The sequence below is a fragment of the Nematolebias whitei genome, chromosome 19, assembly GCF_014905685.2.
Source record: "Nematolebias whitei isolate Nwh7 chromosome 19, NemWhi1, whole genome shotgun sequence".
Classification (NCBI taxonomy): domain Eukaryota; kingdom Metazoa; phylum Chordata; class Actinopteri; order Cyprinodontiformes; family Rivulidae; genus Nematolebias; species Nematolebias whitei.
In genome coordinates, this window is record NC_056516.1 from 6,350,357 (window position 1) to 6,361,142 (window position 10,786).

The 10,786-nt window shown below is 44.1% G+C and overlaps 1 protein-coding gene across 1 annotated transcript in view; it reads right to left on the reverse strand.

Moving 5' to 3' along the window:
* The window catches only part of abcf1 (ATP-binding cassette, sub-family F (GCN20), member 1), a 112,522-nt gene that overhangs the window by 8,727 nt on the left and 93,009 nt on the right, over positions 1-10,786 (reverse strand). Inside the window, exon 11 of the mRNA XM_037693217.1 lies at positions 1,145-1,319. Within this exon, the coding sequence (XP_037549145.1) occupies positions 1,145-1,319 (175 nt within the window). The remainder of the gene's footprint in view (positions 1-1,144; positions 1,320-10,786) is intronic.

Below are 10,786 nucleotides of genomic sequence, written 5' to 3' on the forward strand. Positions count from 1 at the left end.
ATGTCACCTCGTGGTGTATCAACGATCCTAAGAAAGGTGAGGAATCAGCCCAGAACTACACGGGAGGAGCTGGTCAATGAGCTGAAGAGAGCTGGCACCACCGTTTCCAAGGTTACTGTGGGTAATACACTAAGACGTCATAGTTTAAAATCATGCATGGCACGGAAGGTTCCCCCGCTTCATTCTGCACACGTCCAGGCTCGTCTTAAGTTTGCCCATGACCATTTGGATGATGGGAGAAAGTTCTGTGGTCACATGAAACCAAGATAAAGCTTTTTGGTCTTAATTCCACTCGCCGTGTTTGGAGGACGAAGAATGATGAATACCATCCCAAATACACCATCCCTGCTGTGAAGCATGGGGGTGAAAGCATCATGCTTTGGGGTTATTTTTCTGCACATGGGACAGGACGACCGCACTGTATTAAGGAGAGGAGGACGGGGGCCATGCATTGTGAGATTTTGGGGAACAACCTCCTTCCCTCAGATCAGGGATGAAGAAGGGGAATTTAATACATTGGTGTCACATACAAAACAGTCCGTCCCCAGGCAGTTTATTGTGCGACACAGAGTACGCATACGCAGTTGTAAAATTTGAGCTTTGCATGGACATGTCCCGTGGGCATCTGCTTCGAGTCTAATCCGGTACGCATGGACTTCTGCGGACTGAGGTCTACCCGAGCATGTGGGAGCCTCAACTCCGCATAAAAATGGTTGACTGAGTAAAAGCCAGGAAACCCAAAATTTTGAATTTATTCCACCAATTCTGCCCAGAAGGGTGGTCAAATATCAGCAAGAATTATACCAGAAGCTTGATGATAGATAATTTTAAAAAACTGTGGTTGAGCTACAACTTGCTGAGCGGCAATGGCATTTAACCAAATACTGATGAAGCCTTCCGGATCGAAGGCGAAACGTTTCAGCACAAAAAAAAAAAAAAGAAGAAACTGTCCAGATGACCTGACTGAAAAATGTTGGATCGTATACCTGGATTATCGAGCATGGACTTTGTTGTCAAATACTAGAGAATTCTAGAAATCATTTAAAGCCTTGAATTAATGTGAAATTTCTCATAATTAGTGAATAAAAACTTCTGAGTACTCTGTACAAGAAGCTACGCAGGACTTAGCAGCAGATTTTCTTACTGTGCAGCCCAAGTATGGGTGGTGAGAGAGGAGGAGGGTTGGGGAAGGTGAACTTGACGGTGTACTCTTTGGGCCTCTTCAGCAGCTCGGGGGCCTCCTGGCTCTCCTCTTCTTGAGGTCCCTTCTTCTTACCTTTTTGCTGCTTTCTGGTTAGGGCCTCTTTGGTCTGCTTTTCCTGAGAAGAAACAGAGTGAAACAAAGAGCTGCAAAATTAATATGTGGCCGAACAAAGCAAATAAAAGCATTCACTGAACGGTGACCCACCTACATCAAGACTTCATTAGCATCATGCTCAGCTTCCAGTTTAAACATCTACCACACTGTTAAAAAGCCCTCATGTCAAAACCACTAACATTTTCTGTCAAATCGTTCCTGCAGTTTAAAGTCCTTTCAACGAGAAGCACAAACGAAGTGAGAAGGGGTTCTCTGCAGACAAAAAGTGGGCTTTTCTGGAGAATAGGTGTTTCTAGAGTGCAAACACTGTTTTGCTAACTGTATTTACTGGCTCTTTAGGTAAGTTACGTCAACTCTTTTTTTAAACTGAAGGTTTATAGAAACAGTGTTATATCTGCTGTCAAACACAAGAAGATTATCTTTAGTCCTTGGGTTGTAGGCTGCACCTGACACAGGTGGGCTTGAGTGTGGTCTGGGTACAATGAAATATAAAGCATCTGAAGCGAAACCTGCTCCATTTGTCAAAAAGTCTGGTCTCAATTAAAGATCATGAGTCTTGTAACAAGATAATGGCCCAAAACAAACACTAAAAACTAAATTTGCTCTTTAGACGTGATCTTCTATGAGATCTGGTCTATGAAAGGAGCTGAAACATTGAGTAGGACTGACCCTTAAAATGTGAGACAGCTGAGGAAGTTAACCAGTAAACAGAAATACCTGCTCCAGTTGCAGAAATCTTACAGAAACTGACAATCACTCATCAGCAGTGACTGATTTAAAAGGTTGAACAAGAAAATGTGAAGTTAAAGGAAACATCCTTTGTCCCAAAGCCAGTTTAAGTATCATTAATATTTTGTTTACTTTATTTTTCCTTCTTTATGAATTGATTGTAACTATTTTCACATTATTCAACAACCAAAGCAGATGGCCGCTTGTCCTGAGCCTTGTTCTGCTGGAGGTTTCTTCCTGTTAAAAGGGAGTTTTTCTTTTCCACTGTTGCCACTGTGCTTGCTCAGGATGGGAGACTGCAACAAAGCCAAGATTCAACTTGTCTGCTGGATTCCTTAGATAGAGAACTTCAATAATTGGCTTTTATGTATGTGAATGTTCCTGTAAAGTGCCCTGAGACAACTTTGTTGTGATTTGACGCTGTATAAATAAACTGAATTGAAATGGAATTGAATATAATGGCTAGGTATAAAAAAAAAAAAAAAGCCCTCCACACTACTCATTTATGTCGCTCTTATTTTGAAATGTAACTGGACGTTCTGTGTTAAGAGAGATGGGAAGAGAAGTTATGGAAACGTCGCCAATGTTGAACCGGTTAACACCATAGACATAATAAGTCATAATAAAAGTCTAAAACTTCCGGTAAGATGGCGCCCGTGTACATGGCCTGCAATCTACCTCTGACGATACTGTTTGGATTATTTCTGCTTTTTTCATTTTTTGTCTGGGATATCAACTCGCTGCTTGTGTATGACCGACAACAGCTCCTCGGTCTTCGATTGTCTGTATCTGCTGTCGCTGATTCGGACCATTTTGATCGTGACTCGGGACCCCCCCCCCCCCTCTTCCACCCCTTCTGGCAGACGTGCCTGCTTGTTTACGCTTGGTCCCAAGCCTGCCTTTTCGGAGATATCGCTCCAGACGCCGGGGTAAACGTGCCGGCCGGCTGGTAAAACTCAAAGCTCTGCGTGGTCAACATTTCCACAGCCAGCTTCCTACGTGCCTGGACCAGGGAAAATATGGGTGTTGTCTACCGGCCCGGCGCTTGGACTGTCCTGGAGGCGCTGTTTTTAAAAATCTGCAACCGTTGGCGCGCACCACCCCCACCATGGCTGGTTCTGTGTCGGACCAGATCAGGACGTGCCTCATCAACACAAGGTCTGTTGCCAATAAGACTTTTCTCCTAAATGACTTTTTTAAAGACGAGGGACTAGATTTTCTTTTTCTCACGGAATCCTGGTTGCCTTTGGGTGATTCAAGCGCCTTGGTGGAACTTTTACCTCCTGACTGTCTGTGTTTTAATGCCCCGCGGCCATCAGGTCGGCGGGGTGGTGGAATATTAACTGTATTTAAATCTAACTTTTCCTGTAAACAGTTGTCCACCCTCATGCCCTGCTCCAGTTTTGAGCTGAGTGCTTTTGAACTCGGACATTCTCCTCCCGTTCTGTGCGCTATTGTTTAATCGCCCCCCTCGTTCCAAGGAAGTGGAACGAGGGGGGCGATAAGTGAATTCTCTGATTTTCTGGCTTACATCACACCAAGATATGATCACTTTATTATCGTTGGTGACTTTAATATTCACGTCTGTTGTCAGGAGAAGCCGTTAGTGAAGGACTTCCTTGATTTGTTGGACTCATTTAATTTAACTCAACATGTAAATGGTCCCACCCAACAACACGGTCACACTCTGGATCTCATTTTAACACGTGATGTCTCTGTTTGTAATTTGGTAATCGGTGACAACGTTCTCTTAGACCACATGCCTGTCTTGTTTGATATCATCCCGCCTTGTCCTACAGCTAAGTCATGTGATTCTGCACGTACTTCACGCGCCATTAACCGTTTCACTGCTGCACGTTTTACTGAAGCTTTTAGCTCTGAGATGATCGATCAGCTCTCAGTGTCTCTCTCCACCGAGGAGCTAACCTCTCAGCTTAACTCTGTTTGCTTAAATATTCTGGACCGTGTTGCTCCCGTTAAAACCAGGAAAACAAAACTTTTATCAGAACCATGGCTTAATGACGTCACTCAAGCCGTTAGACAGAAGTGTAGGAGAGCAGAACGCAGGTGGAGGAAAGACAGGCTGCAGGTTTCTTTTCAAATCCTAAAGGAGAGTTGGCGTCATTATCAGAAGGCAGTTAAAGCCGCCGAATCGAAGTTCTTTTCTGCGATAATTGCCTCAAACTCCCACAACCCCCGAGCCCTTTTTTCCACCCTGAACTCAGTTCTACACCTCAGTGAACCTTCACCTCTAGAAGCCTCAACTGAGCTGTGTGAAAACTTCCTCCATTTCTTTTCTGAAAAAGTTGCAAAAACCCGGGCACTCATTTCTCCACCTGCTCATGATCCGTCCATCCCATCTCATTGTGTTGCTGTTCTTGACCACTTCAAGCCCATCTCTCTGTCTTCCCTGGAGCAGGTCATGTGCGGCTTGAAGCCATCTGGCTCCCCTTTTGACGTTGTCCCCCCTCGACTCCTCAAGGAGCTTCTTCCTGTTCTGGGCCCTCCTGTTCTTGGCATTGTGAACAGCAGCTTAGCCTCAGGTGTGGTGCCAATAACTTTTAAACATGCTGCTGTCCATCCTCTCCTTAAAAAACCTAGCCTTGACCCCTCAGTCATGTCCAACTTCCGGTCTGTCTCCAGACTCCCATTTGTCGCTAAACTACTGGAAAAAATAGTGGAGTCCCAGCTGAAATGCTTTCTAGAGGATAATGCCATCTTAGAGCTATTCCAGTCTGGCTTTAAACCTCTCCACAGCACTGAAACTGCTCTACTCAAGGTTTTTAACGATATTCTCCTATTCACAGACGCTGGTGATTCTGTGCTCCTTCTCTTACTGGACCTCACATCTGCTTTTGATACAATCGACCACGAGATCCTCATTGCGAGGTTAGAGCAGTGGGTGGGCATCACATCTTACCTCGCTGACAGGTCTTTTTGTGTCTCCATCAAAGATTTTAGTTCAGCCTCGGCAGCGCTTAAATGGGGGGTACTGCAAGAGTCCATCCTTGGTCCTCTTTTATTTTCTTTATACCTGCTGCCACTAGGTGCTATTTTCAGGAAACATAACATACCTTTTCATTTCTACACCGACGACTGCCAAATCTACTTCCCCCTCAGACTCAACGGTACTCGCTCTATTCAACCGTTACTGGACTGCCTGGCTGACATCAGAGATTGGATGGCTTTAAATTTCTCGAGTTTCAACGAGAAGAAATCTCAAGTTATGCCGTTTCCTCCCAATGACACAATCACCAACCACTGCATCGACCTATCCGTTCTGTCACCGTTAGTGAAACAAAGAGTCACTAATCTAGGAGTGATACTTGACCCTTCTCTGAAACTCAACAATCATGTAAATATGATTGTTAAATCCTGCTTTTTCCAGCTGAGGCGACTGTCTAAGCTGAAGCCCATATTGTCCAAAAATAACCTGGAGACAGTAATTCATGCATTCATTACATCCAGGCTCGACTATTGCAACTCACTCCTTTTTGGTATCAGTTAGACCTCCATAGCTAGACTTCAACTGGTCCAAAATGCAGCAGCCCAGTTTTTGACCAGCACAAGCAAAAGAGAGCACATTACACCTGTTTTGGCCTCCCTACACTGGCTTCCGGTTCACCTTCGAATCAAATTCAAAATACTCTTGTATGTCTATAAATCACTAAACAGCTCTGCCCCCTCCTATCTTACTGATCTGCTCCAGCCGTATGTCCCACCACGTTCTCTCAGATCAGCAGACCAGTTGCTCCTAACAGTCCCAGGAACCCGTCTCAAGCGCAGAGGTGACAGGGCCTTCTCTGTAGCAGGCCCAAGACTTTGGAACGAGTTACCTCTGCTCGTTAGACAGGCCCCCTCCCTCACAGTTTTCAAATCTCGCTTAAAAACACACTTTTATTCCCTGGCTTTCAGCACTGTGTGATCTGTGCTGAGTCTGTGTGCATCACACTGTGTTGGTCATGTTGCGGTTGTTGTTGTTATCCATTACTGTTTTTGTTAGTTTCTACTTTTTGGTGTCCTGTTATGTAATCTGTTGCTGTGTGCTTGTTCTGTTTGTCCCTGTACAGCACTTTGGTGTGCTTTGTCACTGTTTAAAGTGCTTCATAAATAAATTGGTATGGTATGGTATAATAAGTGGTTAACACAATCTGCCAGTAACGCCTTGTTTTTTATCGTCCAATCAGATGTGGCCCTCCAGATACGCCTTCCACATTTGTCTGCAGAGACCTACTTGAACGAAGTTGGGTTTTCACCAGTCAAGCGTAGCGCTCCTCATACCATCTGCAAGCTGGAAGTCAGTTGTGCGTGTTTGCTGAAAAAGGTTTACTATTCTAAACTTTTGTTCTCAATGGCCTAGGTCCTCAACCACAGGTCCGAGACCAGTACCAGTCCGTGGGTCAATTGGTACCAGGCCGCAAAGGGTGAAAATAAAAAAGTTTTATTTTGAAAAATCACCAGATTTTCTCGATCACATCAGTCTATTACTCACTCTTGACACAGGTCAACATACACACGTGGTAAGTTTCAGTTTCTGTTAAGCACATGTGCAGATTAGTTGGACATTACCTGCACAGGTGCACTAATTCAACTACGTGGTCTGGAGCAGAGAGGATAGGAGGAGGCGCATGGCCATATCTGTGCATTTGAAGGATTACACTGCATATTTTTTATCCCGCCTGACAAAGAGTGACTGTAAAACTATAAATAAAACTATAATTTTAAACAAAGCTTCCTAATATCACATCAGAGATGTTCCTTCGCATTTTCGCTTCTGCTCTTAAAAAAATATCTGCCCCTAAAAGTTCAAAGTCATGGGCAATTTTATAAAAAAAAATAAAAATAAATTTTGCACTACACATAAATTCCTGCACTTTATGAACAATCTGATGTGTGAATCACTGTGGAGCAGGTAGGATGATGATGAGGCGCAGCTGACCCCGGTGTGGGACATACTAATTAAATGAGAAATGATCTTGCACTTAATAAAACTTAGAAACAATGCATAAAGCATTTAAAAATAAACTAGAAATATAAACTGAATTCAGTGGTGATTTTAGTCTCTTTCTGGGGGTGATCAAGCGCCTTTAAATTTTAACTCGGCACCCCTGAAAAATAAATGGTAAATGGACTGTACTTATATATTTCCTTTCTGTCTTATCAAGACACTCAAAGCTCTTTACAGCAATCTGTGCCTCATTGACCCATTCATACAGCACTCTGGGCGGCTGTGGCTGAGTGGTTAGAGCAGTCGTCCTCCAATGCAAGAGTTGGGGGTTCGAATCCACCAGCAGTCACATGATGAAGTGTCCCTGGGCAAGACACTGAACCCCTTGTTGCCTCCGATGTGTGTCCCGTCGATGTATGAATGTGATAAAGAACTGATTAGTCTCTTTAGAATGATTTGTTCAATTAGCTTTGTAGAGATATAGTATAGAGCTGTATGAATGGGTAAATGAGGCACAGATTGTTGTAAAGAGCTTTGAGTATCTCCATAAGATAGAATGGCGCTTATAAGTACAGTCCATTTACCATTTACTCTACTAGATCTCTACAAAGCTAATTGAACAAATCATTCTAAAGAGACTAATAAGAGCTTTATCACATTCATATACTGATGGGACACACATCAGAGGCAATGAGGGGTTAAGTGGTGGACTCAAACCCCCAACTCTTGCATTGGAGGACGAATGCTCAAACCAGAATAATCACTGTCAAAAATCACATCATGTTGCTGCTGATCTGTTTCATGTTGGTGCTGATCTGTTTCATGCTGCTGCTGATCTGTTTCATGTTGGTGCTGATCTGATCCTCTCTCAGATAATTTTGAATAAAGCAGATGCCATTTCCTGCATTCTGGCATATTTCAAAGGTTTATTACATTAGATTAACATGAAACAAAAGATGTAAACTCATTATTGAAATGACTGCAAAGCTGCAGCTCTGCAGGTAAGGGGCATTCACTTCAGAACAAATTGAGGTCGCTGATTGGTCAGTTGCTGACGTGCCTACTGGACTGGTTGACAGGTGGGTCGAGAATCTGACTACTGTAAAAAAGTCAGAATTTACTGGCCCATTTTAAGACTGTCATCATTTATTCCATATTTATTCAATATTTGTTCAATATGTTTGGTGAATCAAAGATTTGAGAACTGTTTCCTTACAAAATCCTAATGATGTTTTCATGGCTGAGTGGTTAGAGATTCATGAGTCTAACAGTGTCAGGGTAGAAGCTGTTCCTCAGTCTTGTGGTTCTGCACTTAATGCTCCTCAACCTCCTTCCTGAGGGGAGCAGGGCAAAAAGTGTGTGCTGGGTGAGTGGGGTCCTTCATGATGCAGGTGGCCCTCTTCCTGCATCTAGAGGTGTAGATGTCTGTGATGGTGGGGAGACAGACTCAAACAGTCTTCTGTGCAGCCTTCACCACTCTCTGCAAAGCTTTTCTTCCTGCAGCTGTGCAGCCTCCATGCCACACGTTGATGCTGGAGCACAAGATGCTCTCTACTGCACACCTGTAGAAGGAGGTGAGGACTGAACTTCCCAGACCAGCTCGTCTCAGCCGCCTGAGGAAATAGAGTCTGATGAACTTTCTTGATCAGGCTGGTGGTGTTGTTGCTCCAGCTGAGGTTGTCATTCATGTGTACACCCAAGTACTTGTAGCTGGAGACCACTTCTACCGCAGATCCTCTTATGTTCAGGAGGGTGTAGGTGTGTTTGTTCCTTCTGAAGTCCACAATCATCTCCTTTGTCTTCTTCACATTGATGTGAAAGTTATTCTCTTTGCACCAGCTCTTCAGGTGTTCCACCTCCTGCCTGTAGCTGGACTCATCATTGTTTGTGATGCATCCCACCACCGCTGTATCATCTGCAAACTTTACAATATGGCAGCCTGGATGGGTAAGTACACAGTCATACGTGAGCAGAGTAAACAGGAGGGGACTCAACACTCATCCCTGAGGATGAGCCAGTGCTGAGGGTTATGGTGGAGGAGGAGAAGTTGTGGATCTTCACTAACTGTGGTCTGTTTGTTAAGAAGTCTAGTACCCAGTTGCAAATAGAGGGGCTTAGTCCTAATGTGAATAGTTTGTCCATCAGGGTTTGGGGGATCATGGTGTTGAAAGCAGACGTGAAGTCCACAAAGAGCATACGGATGTAGGAGTCTTTCTGCTCCAGGTGGTTGAGTGCAGTGTGGACCACAGAAGAGATGGCATCCTCTGTTGATCGGTTCTCACGGTATGCGTACTGATGAGGGTCCTCGTTGATGTTTGTTTTGATGTGAGTCATAACCAGTTTTTCGAAGCATTTAGCGACTATCGGAATGAGAACTACTGGCCAATAGTCATTCAGACCAGTCACTGTAGAGCTTTTTGGGACTGGGATGATAGTGGCAGTCTTCAGGCAGGGGGGTACTGTCTCCAGGGCAAGTGAGGTGTTAAAGATGTCTGCCAGCACCTCGCAGAGCTGATCGGCACATTCTTTCAACACTTTTCCGGGGATGTTGTCTGGGCCGGTTGCCTTGTGCGGATTAATCCTCCTGAAAGTACTCCTTACTTCTGCTGAGGTCACATTGAGATGCTCTTCATCCGGTGGTGAGGCGAGTCTGGTGCTGGGTGGCCTGTTCGGATCTTCAAAGCGTGCATAGAACTTGTTAAGGGCATCAGGCAGAGATGGGTCTTTGGGGCATTGTTCGTTTCTTTATAATCTGTTATGCACTTAATGCCCCTCCACATGTTCAGAGGGTCTTGTGAGGTGAATTGACCCTCGATCCTCTGTGCATATGTGGCCTTGTCCCTTTTAATACCAGCAACCAGCTCTTTCCTTGTCCTACTCAGCTCCTCTGAGTTTCCAGACCTGAAGGCAGCGTTCCTGGCTTCCAGCAGGGTGCGCACCTCTGCATTCAGCCAAGGTTTTCTGTTTGGGTAGCTTTTAACATATGTGATGGTGGAGATGGTGTCAGTACATGTACTAGCGTAACCCAGAACTGAGGATGCGTATTGGTCCAGATCAAGCGATCCTCCATTTTCAGCAGCTTCTCTGAAAACCTTCCAGTCTGTTTGATCTAGGGCTGCAACAACGAATCGATAAAATCAATAAAAATTGATGATTAAAAGCGTTGGCAACAAATTTCATTATCGATTCGTTGTGTCGCGCGATTATGCGTCTTTCAAGGTGCTGCGGAGCCGTTTTGTTCACCTGCAGTTGCTGACTGACTGAATAAAGTTTGAAAAAATAAAAAAAAAACCTCTGCAGCACGTGTTGAACAGAGCGAGGGGTGAGGTGGAAGCAGAGCAGAGACCGTTTTCAAAGGAAATTAAATACATTTTACAAATGACCGACGCAGCGAAAACTGTTCGACCCAAGTCCTCCAAAGTGTGGGAACTCTTCACGAAGATAAAAACTGCAACATGCAGCTTTGAAATGTGGAGAACCACGGAGATGAAACGTAAACTAGTGGGAGTCACGAGGAGGAAGAAGGAGCTGAACAGCAGATACAACTCATCATGTGTTGGCAGGTGAGTCTCTACAATATTCACATTTGTTCTGTTTCCAAGTGAGAAAACGTAACGTCAGCCTCTCTGTAGCAGAAGCTGCTGCTTGTTTATCTGATTAATGACAGTGATAGAGAACGCGTGTTACACTTTATTTAATTGGTACAAGCAGTGTTTAAATGTGATTTATAAATAAATCTAACACAAAGATAATAATTTAATGATTAAGCTTCAACTTTTAATTTGCTGGCA